Below are 21,324 nucleotides of genomic sequence, written 5' to 3' on the forward strand. Positions count from 1 at the left end.
TCGCGGTGCGGTCCTTTCGTTCCGGTCCCTCGGACCGCTTTATTTGCCGTTTTGCGGACGTCCGTAAAGTGTCCGCCTGTCCCGTGAAGCGCGGCCGAGATTTCCGCCTTGTGGATCGTGTAAATGTGAGCCTAAAAATTTGGCCGCGCGCGTGTTTCACGCGGCGGACGATCGCGGCTCCCATTACTGCTATTGATCGTCGCTTCGAAATACCCTGTCGTCGTGAATCATTGAACGCCACTGATCGACATGCTTCTCTCTCTTTCTCTCTCTCTCTCTGTTTCTCCCTTTCCCGTTCTTTTCCTGCCGTTGCACGCGTGCGAGAAGAAAAAGTCTCGGAAAAAGGGCGACGAGGGAGGAAGGCGCACGGGCCGCAGAAGAAGGAAGAGCCGGCTCAGAGAGCAGCGGGTCGCGGGGGTGGGGAAGGGAGTAGACGTATTTTTAAACGGAGGCAGGCACCCGATCTCCTATACTTAGGCCCCGCGTTGTCTTGCGACGACGACGAGAATAGTGTGGTCGCGTCCCGTTTCTCCTGGTCCGGTAAAAGACAATCGCTCGTCCATCCGCCTGTTCAATCGTAAGAGATTCAGGAAGGGGTCGATCGTGGGTCTGCACCCTTGATGCCATTTGCCTCTTCCACGATTCTCGTCTGCGACGCGTCGAAATTTCGTCATTCGAGCGCTCTCGACATCCACTTGTAAAATTTCATCGTCGCGATTCCTCCCCCGCGATCTCTTCGTCCCTCAGATGAGACGCGAACTCTGGAGCGTCGCGACGCGGCCGGTTTTTGGACCGATGCCTGATCGGCGACTCACGAGCAATCCGAAGACTTCGACCGACCAGCACTACCGAGTGACGTATATACGTATTTTCGACTTGGCACCTTCCCTTCCCGCGCGCCGCCGCCCGTCTCCTTTTTTTTACTATCTTGGATTAATATCGACAGACGTTGAACTCTCGGCGAAAAGATACGAGAGGAAGAGATCTCGGTGCGGCAATCACGGCCGCTTTGAGTGAACGATTAATCAAACTCTTTCGGAAATGGAGAGAGAGAGAGAGAGAGAGAAATTCATTATCCGTACCATGTATTATTACTCTCAATTAACTGCACAAATGAATAACGACAATTAAGATACATTACTATGTATCCCCCCTCTTTATGAGTACGCGATAAAGATAGCCCGATAAGAATGAATCTCTCGTAGACTGCGAACACAGGAGAGGGAGAACAATGCATTCTCGCGTTTTCCGCTCGCGAATTTACGCGCGTGCACCTCCCGTTGTATTTCGGGGACCGATCGAGTTTCGATGTCGGCCCCGGCGTTCCTCCGTTAATCCGTTGCTGCGCCGACGGTTGTTATCGCACGCCCCGTATGTTTACGGGCGTCCCGGCGCCTGAGAGACTCGCGACCGGATAATATCGGCGGCGATTCCCGGCATCTCGTCCCGCACCTCTGTTGCGCGCTTTCATTGTTGCGCCGCCGGCGACGGTGGCGGCAGCGGCTTTGTGCCACCTCCTCTTCTTCGTCTTCGTCTTTTTCGTCTTCGTGGCCCTCTTCTCGCGAAGTGGGAGGCGGCCGCGACCCGAGACGGCCTCAATTAGCCGCTGCCATTTGTACGCGCGTCCAAACTTTACGCACGCGGTTTGCCGGACCACTTGGAGGCGGGCGGAGGGTATTTATCGCGTAATGAAGCGCAGGGTGGTCGTTAATGTCAAAGTTGGAGAGATGGTTATCGAGTAACCGATAACTGCCCACCTCTGCCTCCGTTTCTTTGCACATTTCTTTCCCCGCAAACCGCGCGGAGAAAATCGCCACGTCACCGTTGTGTGTATGTGTGTCGCGGTGACGTGTGTGACTGGGAGGAGCCTGAATTTATCAGTGCAGAATTTATCGGACCGAATAATTCAGTTGTGTCTTGCATGGTAGAATTGCGTTAGAAAGTTGACATATCGCGTTATTTTGGAGCTTGCTTCTTGCGGAATGTGGAATCGATCTTGAGGTAGCCAAATTGTGGTACCTCCCAATCTCGGCGTTTAATTCGCGATTCCCCCGCGTATGATTCTCTTTTCACATAGAGGAGGAGAGCAGGGGATTTGCCCCTGACCGAGGTTCGACCTTTTCCATCTTCGTTTCCGAGAGTTCGTGAGAACCCTCCTCCCTACCTATTTCCTTGAACCTTCGTATCGCGTGAACCAACAGCGAGGACGTACATATGCGACTCGCACGACTCGTTTTACCTGGAACTCGTGTTTCATTAACTGTCGGAATATGAAGCCATCATAATTGAAAAACTGTACTTTTCCATTCCAAATTAAATGTATAAATTTTTTCAGACTTTTATTTTAGAATTTCTTTTAGAATTTGATTAACCATGTATGGATAATGAAATTTCTTTAAATTATTGTCCGTTTCTCGTTGTAGATATCACCTAATTTTTGGAAACTTCACTCGCGATGCCAGTTATCTCGATACCAAGTGAGCGCAATCGATACGCTACCGAATTTAACCGAGCAGTTTCACACACTGAGGCCGATGTCCGCGCCCGCTCTTTTTTCCCCACCCTCCTATCCTCCACTCACCCTCTCGTATTCGCGCAGCTTCTTCACCGTCCGCTTCTCTCTCCCTCTCTGTTCGTCTCTCTGTCTTTCGTCCCTCTCGATTTCCCGACACTGACCTCTCCAATTTTCAAATTACGTTGCCTTCAGCAAGGTTGCGGCCGACAGGAGGGAGAGAGGCTTTAAACTGTCTATATTCACCCTATCGCAACGTCGGATTTCTCTCCCCCTAACCGCACGCACACGAATACATGCACGCACTCACGTACGCGTGCGCTTGCGAATTTGCGATCTTTACGAGCGCGTGGGTGCGCACCCTCGTTGGCTCCGGACATATACAGGATGTCCCGGAACTAGCGAACCGCCGCCTTTCATCTTTGGTTTCCTTGACCAATCTGAAATCGATCTTCTCTCGCGAGAGAATGTTGAGGAAGGTTGAGGTTATCGTTTATCGAAAATTTTCTTCCCCGGCTTTGGATCGCAATCATTCAGTAAATCGCAAATCACTAATCTGCTATTTTCATGCAAGGTTCGCTGAAAATTGGACTTGGAGGAATATCGCTTTAGTAATTGGAGATCTGAACAAATTCGCGAATGAGAACCGCGAGGAATGACCGTAACGGGTTTAATCTTATGCTTAATCGCGGGTACAAAACCCATCGGTCACTTTGCAACCCCTGTCGGAGATTGCAACGGTTCTAAGGGGAAGTCGTACGAGCGTCGATCCGATTTGGAACTCTCACAAAGTTACGACCCTTACTAAAAGCTGAATATTTAACCCTTTCAAATGCACGCGGTTTTCCGCCCGCGTCCGTTCGTGATCAAAGTGTTTTCGCATTCGGCGATTGAAGAAGGCCAATACCTAAAGTGGTAACGTTGCTCGATACGTTCATCCAACTTCCGGAACATCCCTTCTTGACGAAGTTGTCATAACTTTGTAATCGTACGGATCGTGCGATATACGCTCGAATAACTCCGCTTAAAATCTCTTGCGTGTGCACGTGTGTGAATCATGTTTTGAAGATCAGATAAAATCCACTTTCCGCTTCCGGCACACGCACACACTGCACACGCGCGCGTGTACGATGGTATCTTTCATGCCTGCTGGTATCCACGTGTGAGCGGTCATAGACGTCGATCGGTACATGCATTCGCCACGAAATCGCCAGATTATTGGCCATCGTACAGTTATCGGCTCCTGCGCGAATCCGTGAGCTTGCGATTGAAATAACTCATCACACTGGAACGCTTTCCTCTGAATCTGTTACTTTCTTTTTCTTTCCAAATCGGCACTGAATTTCATTACACCGCCCGGTATTCTGGCCAATGTCGAGCTTCTCTTGAGTACCGATAAAAAAAGAAATAAAAGCAGAGAAAAGAAAGAATTCCACATCGCAAAAGTAAAGTATCGATACTTCGAACGATAGCGATGCAAGTCGAGCGAGCGCAACACCTCGAATACAGATATCGGCTAGCCGCTTCGCGTGTGTGTGGAAATGCACGCACGCACGCATGCACGCACATACACTGCTGTTTTCGGAGCTCGTGTTTCCCGCGGTGTACTCTGTCTGCCTCGTCGATGCGGTCATTCATCGCCTTCCTTCTTCTTTCCAAGCGAGTTTCGCACGTCTCGTGTTACGCGGCAACGAGCACGCCGATGGTGGTGGCGGCGGTGGTTGCGCAGGGGAGGAGGTAGGAAGGGCGATTTCTGCGAGTTAACGTGTCTATCGGCTTACGTGGCGGCGTGCTCAAATACCGGGCTGCGTTGTTGCGACACTCGGACCGGGACTGATAGATTTACCATCGCGAGATCATTGGCCTGCCTACGCGCGACCGCGCCCGACTTTATCACGTTTTTCCTCCTGCTTCCCTCCGGTCAGCCGGCCGCATCCAAAATGCGGTGCACCGATTTCTTCTTGTTTCGTGTAGGAAATATTCGTGGGCGCTCACTTATTGTTACGATTCAGGATCGTAAAAGAATGTGATCGTAGACGTCATGGCTCGCGAAGACGATGTGTCCCCGTCATGTTCGTTAGGGTTTGCAGTTTCTTTTCCAGACTAGGGGGATGAAAATATTATAAGCGGGTGTTCTTGGAAATTAGCGTGAATTTGCGTCACGCCGTGCGGGGGTGGATCCAAACGACGTTACGGGCAACATGGGACGTGAAAAGTGGAGCCACATCCCAGCGCGCGTCCTTCCCTTTAATCCATTCCTCACTTCGAACGTATACGCGTTGGCGAACCCGCCCTCCTGCACTCCCTCGTGCCGTTCTCCGTGCAGTTCTCTAAATAGAAAAAAGAAGTGCAGGATTGAATTAAGAACGTCGATTCGCACGGACGTCGTCGGAGATTTGAAGGGGGCTGCTCACGTTGAGAGCGGCGGCCGATACGTAAGCGTGCCCTTTGAAATTTTGCGACGCTATATACACGTATCGCCGTTTGGTGAGTAGCGTCTTTCAGTGGCGTCGGAGCGGCATTTGGCCCTTTGGAAGTGTCGCATCTTTTTTCTCCTTTCTTTCAAAATGATTTTGCCGAGAGATAAAACGTGAAGAGACACCGAGGGAGACAGTTGGCTGGGGGAGGGTGGGTGGCGGCATCGTGGTCGGATAATCGCGAGGTAGCCGCAAAGCGACATTTTGGCGGTAGGACGAAATTTTTTTCCCCCTTTCTTCTTTTTTTTTCTTTTTCTCCGAGAACACTCGAGAGGGAAAGCGATGAAGCGGTTAAAAGAGCGTAAACTCCAGTCGTGTTTATGGCCTTTCATAACGGCATTCACGTCAGTATTTATTTTTCCAGCGGAGCCGATTGCTCGTCGATATTCCTAATCACACGCCCGTGAACGGAATTTTGTATAAAAATTGTTTCTGAAAATTCCAGGGAAAGATTGTCACTGTACCTCTCCTTTATTGAACCGAAGAGAGGGAGGAGAACGAGGGAAAACTATTTTCAACACGTGAATTAAAGAATCCTACTAATTTTCCTCATTTACGTTTCAAGTTTCAATCGCTGTCTGTCGTCTGCACAATCTCACGCAATGAAATTTCATCAAGAACATTTTCCCAAGTTTTCTTCGTTAAAAATTATTTTTATTCCCTCCTCGGTTAATGGCGAGAATAAAGAAGGCACTTTCGGCGTTCAGTTTTATCGCGTGAGTCATGGCTTATCTAAAGATTAGCGATCCCCAAAAGGATATCTTGCGATAGAGAGGATCTAAGGGCGACAGACGATAAGGAATCATACGACGTTCAGCTAGAAATTTCGGTATCCACAAGACGCTTCCAGTTTCCGAATGCGTCGAGGTCCTCCGCCGAAGGGTTGCTTACCTCCCTTCGGCGTCCCTCTGCGTCCCTCTCGCGTACCCTTCGACTGCAGTACCGGTCCCCTTCGGCGACGCGCGTCGTTCCCCGATTCGACGTGGGCAACGAAGGGCGAAGGGTGAGATGCTTGCCGCGCGCCGAATATCGCGTATCCACCTTCAAGATGGCGTCCTACCGACCTACCCGGATACCTTTTCGCCCAGGGCGCGAGCTACAGGGAAGCTCTCTCTCTCTCTCTCGCACGCGCTCTCATTTTCTCTCTTTCTCTCCTCACGAAGGGCCGTCCACCCTCGCCCTTCGCGCGCCCTTCCCTGTCTGCCATCGCGCGGCTATCGACTGCAGCGCCTCCGGGAGGAAGCGCCAGGGCATTCATCCCTACGCCCTGCGCTTCTCCGCGCTCGCTCTTTCGCCCTCTCCCTCTCTCCTTCACGTCCACGACTAAACGCGCCCAATCCGCGCACACGAAAAGGGCCGACTGTTCGTTCTGCGTTTACATCGAGGGAATCTCAGGAGGAAGTTTCGACTGTCTCAACTACTGTCTCCCTCTGAAAACGAAACCTGAAGGCCGAGACGATCGAAACCACAATTAAAACGAATTTGACGTCGAGAGAATCGGTACTTTACAGGGCGATTTTACGTAGAGTTCGCGTGCGCCCTTTTCGATGTAAGACCTTTTCATTGTCTGCCCAGCATCCCCCGTGATCCCTCTCGTCACTCTCTGGACATCACGTGTACATATGGAGGGATGACTGAGCAAGGTCCTTCCCGCTAGACGAAGGATCACACGCTCGCTCGTTCGTTCTCCCTTTTCTCCCTCACCGTTTTCCCCCTGCCGACCCCTTTCCCCGCTCGCGGGCTCGCATGGAAGGTAGACCAGCCAGTCGGTCGGCGGTTGCTCCACCCCCGTGCGACACGATCAATACGCGACTCTCCTCTCTTTCTCTCTCCCCCTCTCGTTCTCTTCCACTCTCACCCTCTCTCTCTCTCTCTCTCTCTCTCTCTCTCTCTCGTTTTCGTTGTCCTCTCTGTCTCACACACGTATTCTCTTTCTGTCTCTTGCTGCCCGTCTCGCATCTATACATCGCGTTCTCGCTTCGTTCGCGGCTCCGTAGTCAGCAGCAGCAGCAGCCAGCAACCAGCAACTGGCAGAAGCGCGCTCGACTGGCTGTTCGTTTCGAAGCGGTCTTTCTGTTGCTATGCCGGTTCCCTTGGCCCCCTCCGCTCGCGCTCTTTCTCTCTTGTCCTCTCTTCGTCTCTCACTGTCGTTCACCCCTGTCCTCCACCTCCATCCCTCCCTCCCTCTCTCCCTCGTCCTGCCACGCTCCAGCGTGCCCCCCTTCCTGGCGAGAACGCTCCTTCCTGCGCCGACATCGTCCCGCAGGATAGCTCCCGACACGTCCCGCCGCTCCGTCGTCTTCGCGAAAAAGAGAAAGGGAGAGAAAGAGAGAATTCTTTCTTATTCTTATTCCTTTTTTTTTTGGCAACGTCCTGCACCTGCCTACTACTACCTGAGGTCTTCGTCTACTTTCGGTTCCCCGATTCTGTCCGAGATTCTTTTTCTCTTCGGACAGGCGGCCGAGTCTCTCATCTCTCAAGTCTTTCTTACTTCTCGCTCTCGAGTCGCAGGGACTTTTGTCCGTCTCCCCCCCTCTCTCTCTCTCAACTCATGCACGCGCTTCGCCCCTCTCGCGAATGTTATTACTCGCGCGATCCATATGTTTTTCGGACGATCCGGTTTCGGGCTCGGATCACGAAAACCGCAGGGATACCTCATTTGGGAGACTTATTTTTGCCGTTGCCACTCGACAGATTCTTAGGATCATCGCAACAGTTTACGAAACCACCGTTGTGAAAGCGATAAAAAGAGCGTCCTTTGGAAATCTAAGAACTCTTTCTAACGAACGTCGCGAACGCGTCGCGATCGATCTGATGGATCTTTAGGAGCGGATAGATCTTTTTAAGCGCCATGCAAACGGCGCGTGCTAACCGGTCAAAGTCCTCGCTAATGCGAGGGAGGGGAAGGAGGAAGCACGGATTTCGTCACCTATTGATTGATAAGTGTCCCGGCCAATCACGCTCGCCGAATCGCACGTCGAGCGAAGAAGTGGCCTCGTCGCCGACCCATCTTACTGTTCGTTCAGCTCGTACGCGTGATCTTTTCAACGCACGTACGCACGCACGCACGCATATGAGGAGGAAACACAGGGGAGATAAAAGAAGCGCGGGTGGAACGACCATGGTCCGAGTCGCTTGTTCGTTCGCGATCAAACGCGCGCTCGAAATAACGTATAATTTCCGCGGTAAACACCTGTTTATCGATTAAACATCCGCGCCGTTCATTGCGCGCTGGCCGGCCGGCTGTCGAAAAACTCCAACCTACACCGAAGGGTGAACGGCCTTCGGAGTCCCTCAAGTGGATTTTTTTCTCTTCCTTTAAAGCCGATGTGCCGCGTCGCGTTTTGCGATTCCGCGCGGGTGCTCCAAAGTCCAAGACGAATCGACGATCGCGCCGTTGCTCGCGCCTATTCTTTTGGTTGCGATTCCGCACGATCACGAAGGAATTGGTTTATGAATATATACAGGGTGTTTCCTAAGTAAGTAGACAAACTTAAGGAGGATATTCCTTGGCTTATTTTAAGAAGAAAAGGTCATATAAACATATGTCCTAAACTGCTTTGTTTTCCAAAAAAAGTACATCACTGTTTTCGTTCACTTTTCGTTTATTATAGAACAGTTTGTGTTATTGCAAATGAAACAAATGAAAAACAATAGTAACCAAAAAGAAAAATTATAACGAAAAAGAAAATAGTAACTAAAAAGAAAAATAATAACATCACAGTAACTGCTGAAAATGTCCACCTGCAGCCATGATACTGCAGTGCTGTACTTTTTTTGGAAAACAAAGCAGTTTAGGACATATGTTTATATGACCTTTTCTTCTTAAAATAAGCCAAGGAATATCCTCCTTAAGTTTGTCTACTTACTTAGGAAACACCCTGTATATTTAATCAAGCGACATATTTTATTGATGCTCCCTTCGACTAAAATTGTGATGTTTGTGCATATGTAGATGTAACACGCAGCGTCCTTTCGTACTCGCGTGAACCGCTCGCGGTCCGCGTCCTGGCGCGAGAAAGCGAAGTCTCTCGCATCAATCCGCTGCGCTGTGAAATGCGAGTGATTAGAGACGCGCCGATGAACAGAGACAAAGCGGGTGAAATCTTGAAGCGCGCGGCTCACGCGCGACCAACTCGCTTCTCGGCTTCGCCAGCTCGATCGAGCAGCAGGACTAACATCTCTCGAACAAAGTCTCAAACATCCGCGCTAATTTTTAATTTTTACCGTCGTTGCGTTTCAGTTTAACGGAGAGAAGAGCGTATATACAAACAGGAAAAAGCAAAAAAGAAAGAAAAATTTAGAAACGACCGCAATTGGGTGGAAATATTGGGTCATTAAGTATGAAACTTTACAAATGTAAAAGCGCCATCTTTAACATTTGTTATCTCAAATTTGGCGCCAGACGTCAGTATCAGGTTAGGTTAGTGTGATAGATGTATGTTCGCTCTTCAAATGTCATATTTGTTTGTTCAAATATCTTCATTAGTTTTATTGGTGGATTCTTTTTTATAGAACTATGGAAAAGTCCAAAATTCGTGTGATTTATGAATATGAGTTCCGCCGTGGAACCACAGTGTCGGAGACGGCTCGTAATACCAACGCTGTATTTGGTGAAGGTTCAACTACTAAAGCAACGGTGGGCAATTGGTTCAAAAACTTCAGAGATGGTGATTTCAGCCTCGCTAATGAGCCACGTGGAAGACCAAAGACGAAGGTGGATAATGATCACTTGAGAGCCGTAGTAGAGTCCGATCCATCTCAAAGTACACGTGAATTGGCATCGATATTCAATGTTTCCATACCCACCATATTGGTTCATTTAGCTGCAATTGGTAAGATAAAGAAGTTGGACAAATGGGTCCCGCACAAATTGACCGATGCGCAGCAGGCGCAACGTCTAGAAGCTTCCCTTTCTTTGCTTTCCCGTCACAAAAATGAATCTTTTTTTAATCGAATTGTGACCTGCGATGAAAAGTGGATACTCTACGACAATCGTAAACGCTCACATCAGTGGTTGAACGCTGATGAACCACCGAGACGTCACGCGAAACCCAACATTACACAGAAGAAGCTTATGGTGACTGTTTGGTGGTCCAGGTCAGGTGTTATCTACTACAACTTTATGAAACCTGGTACATCGATAACGGCTGAAGTATATTGCAAGCAACTGGACGAAATGATGCAACAACTTGCTATTAAACAACCGAAATTGGTCAATCGGTCAATGCCAATGCTGTTGCATGATAATGCTCGACCGCGCACTGCACGACTGACCGTGGCAAAGCTACGGGAGTTGGAATTGGAAACTCTCCGTCATCCACCATATTCACCAGATCTATCACCTACCGACTATCACTTCTTCCGGAATTTGGACAACTTGTTGGTGGGAAAATTGTTCAATTCTCAACAGGCAGTCGAAACAGCCTTCCGCGACTTCATCGATTCCCGTACTCCTGGCTTCTATAGTAGAGGCATAGGCCAACTACCACTAAAATGGCAGAAGTGTGTAGATAACATGGGCGCATACTTGGATTGAAAATAAATCATGTCCATGTGCCAAAAAATGCAAAAGTTTATGTTCTATTTGTAAAGTTTCATACTTAATGACCCAATATGTTCAAGATATACCATGTCATAAAAATTTCGGGAGATTAATAAGAGGTACGTATATATTTTCGAAACTGTGAGGGGCACATGGTCAGGAGAGTAATCACTGGAAATAAGATTGACGCGATCTTATCATCGCGATCTTTGATAGTTGCGTTGCTTGTTGATAGCGCAACAGATCGATGATTAGCGCGAGGGGTAATTACATCACAGAAGGGTGGATCTTGATTCAGGCTCGCTCTCTCGCATGGAGCAAGGCAGCAGGTTGCCCTTCTAAGGGCAAGATATTTATTTTGCGCACTCATGCCGGAGTGCAAGTGCACGATTGTATAATATACTGAACGCACGTTCATTTTGACTTGCTCGTTTGACTTGCATGGTTACGTCACGTTCTTCCGAAATAGACTCAGGATATTCCTCAGGATTAAGCGGAGAGGAATCAGCATGCCAACACGCCAGCCTCGTAGCGAGATGCATCATGTCACTTTTCGGCGTTTCCGTTTTAGTTTTACGAGCGTCCTCGGCACCACGACGAGTTACACGTGCACGTTGTTGCGACCGGTACCAGGCAATTACCACTTACGATTCGAACGCATATATTCGTCAGGACGGAGCACGTTCGAACGTAAAAGTAGACTGCATGAGGCAAAGAAGGAAAAAATCAGAGAAAAAGTAGAGATACGCAGTGTCGCAAGATCAAACGAGGCCAGTGAATAAACAGCCAATAACGTTGACTGAATGAAAACTTTGAGCACGCATTTTCTGTTTCTCTTACGTTTTTGCTTTATGGTTGCATTTTCAGTACCGTACGTGTATGTTTATTAGTTGCTTTATACTTATTTCAAGTCCCGAAGGACGAGCGTTCCTGCTTTCGCTAGATCTAAAGAATGATTGCGGATTTGGGGGGTGCTGAGGGTTGAAATGGGTTTCCCACGTCGATAATCTGGCGCGAGATATTTCCTTGCGCTCTTCAGATACGGATATTCCATGCTTGTAACGTATTGTAACGATTAATATGAATTAATGTAACAATGAAAATAAATTAATTGCCATTGCCATTACTACCGAATGGCAAAATAAATGGCGCATATTACGAACACTGTCCAGTTCATCAAAATGATTTTGTTATCTACTTTTTGAGCCCTCGAGGCGTTGTGCTGTCGCAACCACTAATTGCTGCTTATCGTCGCAGCGTATTACGTGCGCGCGCCTGTTTCGCGCCGAAATGTTTCAGTACGGACACCGCCTTAATTCGCTGTTGCGAAGTGTGACACGGACCGAGAGGGACGGGGGAGAGATCGGACGCCTTCGTATATTATGCAAACGAGGGATGCGAAGTTCCGGACGAAACCCTCAAGTTCCTCCTCTTCTTTCTCGCTCTCTCTCGCTCCCGCTTTCTTCTTTCTCGCATCGCTTCTCATTTTCTTTTTCATCTCTTTTTTTTCTGTCTTCTTTCAGTCTGTCGTTCAACCTTACCTCCCTTCGTTTTCGCAGCTCGGGGGAGGGAGAGGGGCAGATCATCGAGATGCAGGCAGGTAGCGACGCCTGCGAATTATGGCACTCGCGCGGTCCTTCGCGCGACGTTTCGCAAATTTGCCGTTCTCTCGCGAAAATTCGGTGGGTGACGATGATGGAGAAGGAGGAGGAGCAAAAGGCAAAGGAGGACGCGGAGGCGGCAGGATCGTCCTGTATTCGAGTCACACGCGCCTCGTTGTGTACATGGGTTTACACAACCGACCCGTCTTCGTCGTTGTCCTCCCGCTCGCCTTGTTCTCTCCCACGCTCGCAGTTTCTCTCCCTTCTCTGCCTCTCTCTCTCTTTCTCTCTCTGTTCTCCCAAACATATACGAAGATTTCTGATTGCGAGAGAGTCTCGCCCCATCACCCCTACGCCCGTACACAGCATCTGCCAGATCCAAGCGAACAGTCAGCCGGCAGGAATCATCGCGCGTTCGAAATAATCCTGACGAATAAGTACGTAGCTCGCTAACATCGTCTTGATTCTTATTCCTTGCAAAAGTATGCAGTCATCGCGAAAATCACGAGGACGATTAACATTCGTCGGAAGAGCGTACTTTTCCATCGCATTTTCTTTACCGCGCGTTACCAGAAGCGAACATAGCGAGCGGCAGCATGCTAAGGAGCGAAACATCCCGTGAACTCACGGCAGGAAGGAGCGAGAGTCTGTGGTTTTCGATCCTTTCGGGTGACGCTGCACGGTCGACGGAAATAGATGGTTGCATCATGCAAACGTCGGTAGCCTCGAAATAGCAGCGGAATATTTAATATCGATCCATTTTCGCGCGCAGGACCGTTTTGGAAAACCAGGCAGCTTCCAGCGTCGCCGTTCCAGCTGGCCGTTTTGCATGTCGCGCATCTTGATCGGGCCGCGAATGTGGCTGTGACTGCGCGATATAAACAGGATTACATGACGATTACGTGACGATTCACCATCTCGGGTCCGCGATAAGTATCGATCCCTCGGCGAGAACGTTCGCCACCGCTCGCGTCGATACGCGGCCGTACACGGCGCTCGTGAGTAACGGCGACTCGTGGGAAGCTTTGGCATTTCCGGATGTAGGTTGATATAATAGGTGAGCCAGCTGGCGGGGGAGGGAGAGGCGGACACAGAAAGAGAGAGAGAGGAAGGGAGAGCGGGTGTCAATTACGTGCGGTGACACGTATTACGTATTACGTGTCGATTGTACCGGGTGTGCCTAACGTAGTCAGCCGACCCCGACAAATTGATGATCTTAACTCGCGTGGATTTTGACCTCGCGAGTTTCTGCTCGCAACTCCACGATTCTGGCTTCACGCAGCGTGATGGACGATCAGCTGATTTCCTTCCTTCACTTATTTTTCCTGTTTCCCCGATACTTTTCATTTCTAATAAAGTAGGTTTTTTATTTATTATCTTCAACGCTCGTTGGAGCAGCTGAAAAGAGGAAGAAAGAGAGAGGGTGACTTGTTATTACTTGTTATTATCGTTGTTTCGTGGCTAGCATAATTTTTGCACGCAACACCGCGGAGGGAAACGCTCGCGACCGCATTCCGCATCGCCGCGACGATAATCGTAGTCGGTGTAATTAACCGCGGCGCTTTTAAACGCCGGTGAATGTCGAGCGATTGTATTATCGGCGCGGACGATCGTCGCGGATCGCGGACACGCGAGGTTCACGTACGTATGTTACGCGCCGCGCCAACTGCGACCCACCTGTGAAGGGTGGTCATACCGGCAGATTACTGTGATTCCGTTAAACAGACTTGAGGGATTCTTTCTTCTGTCTTAGAATTTTGTAATATAAGTTTAGATGTGGAATCTCGAAAAAGGAGAATTGGACGATTTTTCGCGGTGGAAGATGCGGCCGATTGTTCGCGGGGGTGGCTCGCGCGACCGCGTACCTGCAAATACCCCTGAGAGCGGTATTCGTTCGACCGAGCGGGGCAAAATAGGGGGTGTCGTAGGATCGAGGACGGGAGAAGAGGTGGATCAAGAAGCATGAATGAAGCGGAATGCGTGCTGGCTATCGCACGGCCTATGTCGGCCTTTCGTGACCTCCGCGGCGACGGTTCTCAACTTGCGCGCGCGTACCTCCACGCGTCACCCTTTTACAAGAATCGTGAGTTAATAACGGATTAACAAAGAGTGTTACAATTACAACCGATACTGACTTGCCGGCACGTCGGCGACGGTTCCGCGTCTAAAAATAAGAGCTCGCGTAGATGCCTTCCCGTAAAGGCAACCTATTTTCAGCTTATTGCTTCCCCCGTCGTACGTGTCGTAATGTTGCGTGCTTATTTTCTCCCCTCGCAGCGAAGGCGGACGATGAGAAATGGAATTGACGTCGCTCGCCAACTTGTTAACGCGCGCCGCGACGCCGCGCGCGCGCTCGTCGCCGTCGAATCGATCCCGGTGGCGTTCACTTTACCGTGCCCGTATTTCGACCGCGTGGTGAAATCCGACGGGGTTCAATCGACCGAAAATTGCGGGCCCTGAGTCTGAAACAACAAAGACGAAAAAACGAGAGACCGGACACTGTCAGTCCGCGACGCTGTGCGAGGCTTTAAGGGGGGAGCCTGCTTTAGAACGTTGAAAATAAGGTATAATTTTACGAATTTTTTTGGAGAAACTATACAGCGGATCATTATAAAACTGATGCATTTATTAGTACATGTTTAAAGATAAAAAAATTATTTTTTGATTTGAATATATCGCCCGTAGAGGTCGTCCTGGAGGCATCTTAGTGCAGCCGGCATTGTAAATTCGTGAGCATTCTCCTGCCTCCAAATTTCATCCAAACTGAAAAATTGAAATATTTTCTCGTTATTTATGAATTCCCATCGTCGATGAACCTTTCATATTCATAAAAACATTAAGTTAAACAATTATTTTTGCATGAAAAAGTTCAAAACCTTTGCCTAAAAATCGTACTTTTGTGTTCTAAGCTCCACCATTTTGGCACTTTTCAACTTTTTTCTTCTCTCTTTGGTTCATCGACGATGGGAACTCATAAATAACGAGAAGATATTTCAATTTTTCAGTTTAGACGAAATTCGGAGGCAGGAGAATGCTCACCAATTTGCAATGCCGGCGACGCGGCTGCACTAAGATTTCTCCAGGACGACCTCTACAAGCGATATATTCAAATCAAAAAATAATTTTTTTTATCTTTAAACATGTACTAATAAATGCATCAAAGTTTTATAATGATCCGCTGTATAGTTTCTCCAAAAACAATTCGTAAAATATACCTTATTTTCAGCGTTCTAAAGCAGGCTCCCCCCTTAAGCACACAACCGCCCCCGTTAATTCGTCATCGGAATTGAGCGGGTCCGATACGCGCACGCTCGTTCTATTTCCAGCATCGGAAACCCTCGATTCCTCGTGAACGAGAAAAAGAGAAATTTACAGAGAGGAAAGCGACGTATACGCGCGATCCGTGGCGTACTCGCGCGAAACACTTCTGTCCGGCACGCCCGCATCGACCGAGAGAATGATCCTGTCGCCTCCTCGCGCACCCCCGTGTCGATACGCGGCTGAATGTTTCACGATCGAGCCGCCGGGATGTACAGTATCTTTGAAATTTTCTCGGAAGATATTCTTTTCGGAGCTTTACCAGCTCGGCGAAATCGTTTCCTGATCGTCAAAAGCTCTTCCTTTCGCTCGATCAATCGTGAGTAGGAAACACGCAGCGAGAACGCGCGCGGAAACGCACCGCCCAGCACGGACAGTGGAGGGTAACGCGGATCCGCGGAGCATAAATATGAGACGACGAGGGTCACCGGCACCAGGATGACGGCAGTCATCGCTGGTGCGCGTGCACGCGAGCCGCGCACGTGTTCCGGGGCGGATCGCGGTGGAGAACCGCTGTGCCCGGGCGCGTGTTAATGAATATTTTTTTCATTCAACCGCGCCCTGGCCTACATTTCAAACGGAGCCGAGCGGCGGCGAGCAGTTGGGGACGGGAGTCAGCTCCGCTTTCCGATACGCAGTGGCTCGTAAAAAAAATGAGGGGAGGGAGGGCAGGAGACGGTAGGGGGAGAGAGAGAGAGAGAAGCGACGGGGGTGGATAAGGGGTGAGTATGGCACGAGGTGGGCAAGCGGGGGACATTCTGGAGGGAGGAGGAACGGGTCAAAGGGGATAGACAGCCCGCAAATTTGACCCGACCTAGTCGTGATTTTCTCGTTACCCCTTGCCTCCTTCCTCCTCGGTTGTACGCTTCGTTTCCGCATCTCTTTCTTTCTTTCTCTTGTTCTTCCTGCTGCTCCTCTTTCTCCCTTCGCCCAGCTGCTCCTCTCGTCGTTTTCTCCATCGTTCTCTCGTTTCTTCCGTTTGTGCGCGCGTGTGTCTCTCGCGCGTCTCGTCTTTCGACATAACGCGCGTAACGTTCGCGCGGATCGTTATCTGCAAAATAATAAAATTGTGCAGTTTATTCTACGCCGATGATAACAACGGTTTCCTCGTTTAATTAGACGAGAGATGCGGCGCTTCAGCGAGAATTCGAGCTCTTCGCGTTTCAGGTAGATGATAGAACCCTGTCGCGCTTGTGTTTCCGGATGTGGACCTGCGTAAAAATATATATATATATATATATTTATTCAGTTATAATTCCGCGAGGAGAGCGTCCGCATAGAGTGCAGCCAGCACTTCGCTCGCCCATGTCCATCCGCCGATGCTTACTCATTCATTCGTTTGTACACACTCGTCCATTCATCCGTTGTCTCAGTCGCATGCTCAGTCCATCACGCATTCACGCGTGCGAGCCAGTCATGCTCGCATTCTCCCCTCGTCATTTCATTAACGAAAACGCACCATCACTTCTCCGTAACATGTAATGTCACGATATGCAACGTGATATTTAAAACAAATATTTCTCCCTTTATTTTTCAGTGAAGCAAACTGCGCGTTGAAATTAATGTCGCCTCTTCGTAGCTCCATGAAAGTATCGTCAGCCTTATCGTGCATCGAAAGTCTTGCGATGTTCGGATGGCACCGAGCGGATTCATAATGCACTCGCGAATTCGGGCAGTATTCGGCCGAATTCTTTTTCGCATGTGTGTGAATATCTCGAGCCATTCCTCATTTTGACCAGTCAGCTGATTCCCGAGAACGAACGAGTTACGACTCGCGACGATATATCGGTCGATCGGATGCATTCGCGCGAGTGCATGCGAGAGCGGCAATTAACGAGGACCCTCCTTTCTTTTCATCGACTCCGCACAATTTATATGCAAAAACAATTAAATTGCCGCCGTAGTACGTTTCGTGCTCTCTTTGTGCTTCTCGAGGAGTCTTTCGAGGAGGCATTCAAGATACGAGCGGGCGGAACTCCACTATTTACTATCAAACTTTGCGAAAGGGAGAACTCCGCGTGCGCTGTCGATGCATTAACAAATTACGAGCAGCAGAAAAGAATTTCCCAGCGAAAATCATCCAGCGACGAGACTGTTAATTGTCGATGCTTCCGCATTCGCGCTTTCGTCCTCATCCTCCCCTCGCCGCAAGAGCGTTCGTCCTCGTTATGAAGAGCGCCCTTAGCGGCACCTTAAAGAGCCCTCGGCTTGAACGGCCAACGAAAATGCTTAAGAGAGTCCGCTGGAACGCGCAAGGTGTTTTGAGAGAAAAAAGGATTGAGTATTTAGATGCCATTTTCGTGAAATTTTTATAAATGATCGTTACAGAACTTGATGATTCGAGCTCATAACAATTCCGAGAACAGATCGATTAGTGCTTTGTCCTCACTTGTCTTCTATGAGAACAATTTGTCTCTACGAGAAAAAGCTATGAGCTTGTAAGCAAACTCCGCGCGATTCTTAACACGCGTGCTTTCTCGAAACGCATTGCAATTTCACCCTCGCAATTGTCGTCTTTGTCGGTTAAACTACTTTTACACAGAAGCAGCCGTCCTTTTCCGCATACGCGCGGCAATCATCGCGAGCAACCCCCCTTTGATCGTTGCCAACCTCCACCTTGCCTTGCTCGCGCGAAAGGGTACATATTCTCGCAGAATGGTGTGCCAATCGAGAATTCCGAGCATCGATCGGCGCTGCGTAAAGTTCTCTTCCACGGAAGTGGAGCCAACGGAAACGCTGCACAAATGCGTCGAAACGACGATAAACGAAAACCACACGGACACTGCCCAGCGTGGGATTAACTTTTTCGGCACGGCAGCTTTAGTCGAACAGCGATTATTGAGTGCGGAAAATGCAGGTCGTTTGCTTCACGCATGGTTTTTATTTACTCCAGTGTTTTAATTAATTATATTAAAGATACCATTTTTCAAGCATGAAACAAAATTGAATTTTCGCACAAAATCGATATTTATTTGAACTTATATTTATTTCATTACTTTCTTACGGATGATGATTATAATGGACACTAGAAGCGAAGAGAGAAGCACGCGCTTGTTATAATATCGCGCGCATTTGCCACTGAACTAAATTTTCGGTAAGTGTACCTTGAAAATAAAGCGGAGATAAAGATCAACGGCGCGAGCATTACCACTTGCTCAATCGTCGTCGCCAATCGGGAGACACAAAGTGCGGCAGATACGCGCCGATAAAATACGTCGGGTATTATTGCGCAATATTTTCGGCGGGACGTTAGATTATTTACGACACGCTTGTCGATTGCTCGGCTGTGATCGATTAGCGATAAATCACAGTTCCGCCGTCCCTATTATGACGATCGCGACGTCCGCGCGACCGAGACCGTTCGTATCTCTCCTCCCTCATCTGAGATTTTTGCCGGACGTTATTTACGAGCATTTACGTAACGTTAAATTAAAATGCCACCTGACTATCGCGGCTGACGGTACGACAAAATACTCCTGCATCGGGACCATTACATTTACCGTCAGGCGATTTATCGATACGCGCGAATAAAAGATCCTGGTTCGGTAAGGGTGCGCAAACCACGCGCACGTTTATTTATTCGGCTGATGTTAATGTTGATCCGATGAAATTGCGCGTGACTTTGCCCCGCAATGGAATTATTCGCCGTGCGGCAAGCGCAACAACCTGAAATCTCATCATCGATGAAAACAACCTGCAACTTGGTCGGCCGGCGTTCCCTAATTAATACGCGAATCTAATTACTTAATGATAAACTTAACAGATAAACGTCAACATGGAGCGGCGAACGCAAATATTGATCGTCGACTGAACTTGTGGCCGCGCATTGATCCCTCGCGGTGCACCGTGCCGGCGGACCGTGCAAAATCTCCCTGCAATTACACGCGGATTCCGAAAACCAATATTGAGTAACGCGAGTGACACGTGCGTGCGCGGTCTCGGGCGAAAGATTCCGGAATCCCGAAAGAAGTTTGAGGAGTCGAAATAAAAATGAGAATAAAATAGAAACGGGCAACTCCGTGTGAATACGTCCCCCATATTTTATGTCCATTCCATAAAAATAATGATGATGAAGATCGTGAGGGTGACTTTCGTTCCTTTTCTTCTTATCGGATGTAATGCGTTTCTGCGGAATAAATCAACACCGAGTAGGATTTAATCGACGAAATTGCCCCCGGGCACGTGGTGGTCCCGGGGGTACGCTCATATATTCGGGAGTACTCCCAAATAGCGCACTATTTGGTCCCGTCTCCCTGTGCGGGGGAGCCGGGACCAAGAGGATGCGCCGGCGGGTCGTGATGAAGCTTGGGAGTTGGACGAAGGGGTGTACCGCGCTTTGCTGTTCGCATGCATTGATCGCGTTTGTCTCTTGATGCTTTCAGTGAGCGGGAGAACGGGGACCGGTGGTGCGCCCCTTTACGGGCGCTTGGTGGCTGAGGAGCCCATGCCCTCCGCGGTATGCGGCGGTGGCGGTGCCGCGGGCGGCGGGGCTGCCGGCGGGGTTCCGCAGGAGACCCCCTCGGACATTCACGCCATGCAGGCCAGGATACCCCACAGGTTTCGCGATCCAGCGACGGCGCCCCTCAGGAAGCTCAGCGTCGATCTCATCAAGACCTACAAACACATCAACGAGGTAAGATCATGCTTGCTCTACTCTCATGTACCCGCGGGGAAGCCGACTCTTCCTGCTGCGCGGGGCAAGCGATGCCCTATCTTAGATCCGCCATCAAATTCAAAATAAGAAATAATTCGGTCGAGATAGATGAGTTCAATTTATCGGTACTGAAATCGTTATCGTATTAGGTATGTTATCTTAACGCTGTAATAGTAGGAATGTTAGGAATTTATTATCGCGGTGCTATCAGGCCGTCCTTAGTCTGATTTTTTTTCTTTTTTATTTGAGTATTGTGTTGGTGAGATTTTTCTCGGAGTTGGAAACGATTTCCTTGAACTCGAGCGGATCCCAAACTCCCCGTATCGGCCAGGCAGACGTCGAGACGTCCGAAAATAAAGTTTACCGGGTTACCGGGTGTTGCATCGCGTCGCTCGGTCACCAGCCCACGCTTCGCCCGCGCAAGAAAGAGGGAGAAAGAGAAACGTGATGGATGCGCGCGTCTATATTCGGATTACGAGAAAATGGTCTATCGGATCCTGACGCGGGCCGATCGCACGGGGGCGATCGAGAGCCGTGCTCTGACGTACATGTCCCGATGTATATATCCGTAACGCGACTCCAATAACAACGGGGGTGGTTCGCCAGCGCCAGGGGCGCGTAGGCGAACTCGCCCGGAATAATTTTAATTATTACGACACAAACACACACGCGTATCGAACGTTTCCTCCCGAAGCAGGATTACCAGCGAGCGAGTGAACGAAATCGCGACGACAACGATCCGATCGCGCGAGCGAAGCGCGCGGAAAGTGCTAATTGCTACAGCTGATCGGATGATTACAGCATCTCCGATGACGTCAACGATAACGCGAGTTTAATTAACGCGACATATCCACGGAGACACGCGAGATGACGGGGGATGGGGGGGCGTGGGATCCCGCGAGTCGGCGAGGAAGTCGCGACGCCTACGCTGCCACGAACACGAGATGGTTCATGGGGAACTGGGACTAACGAGCAGCGTGGGACGCCTCAACACGCAAGGATCCCCATCAGAGCCTTATACGAAACGCCCGTTCACGTAGCCCGCGTCGCTGGTTACCGCATCGCGGATCTCGACAATGCCGATAATGGCAAATCGGCGCGTGACGTCGAAGCCGACGGAATCGGCGTGCGACTCCGATCGCCCTTCTAAGACTCGTCGGATTAAGATCGCTGTGTCAATCGCGTGCGAAGCGTCACTTTGAAGGCTTTCGACGATG

General features: G+C 49.5%; 1 protein-coding gene across 1 annotated transcript in view; it reads left to right on the forward strand.

Annotated features, from left to right (window-relative positions):
• The window catches only part of LOC105284688 (serine/threonine-protein kinase minibrain), a 63,416-nt gene that overhangs the window by 16,017 nt on the left and 26,075 nt on the right, over nt 1-21,324 (forward strand). The window contains exon 3 of the mRNA XM_026972141.1: nt 19,836-20,086. Coding sequence (XP_026827942.1) covers nt 19,836-20,086 — 251 coding nt within the window. The remainder of the gene's footprint in view (nt 1-19,835; nt 20,087-21,324) is intronic.

This window comes from Ooceraea biroi, chromosome 9 (genome assembly GCF_003672135.1).
Source record: "Ooceraea biroi isolate clonal line C1 chromosome 9, Obir_v5.4, whole genome shotgun sequence".
Classification (NCBI taxonomy): Eukaryota; Metazoa; Arthropoda; class Insecta; order Hymenoptera; family Formicidae; genus Ooceraea; species Ooceraea biroi.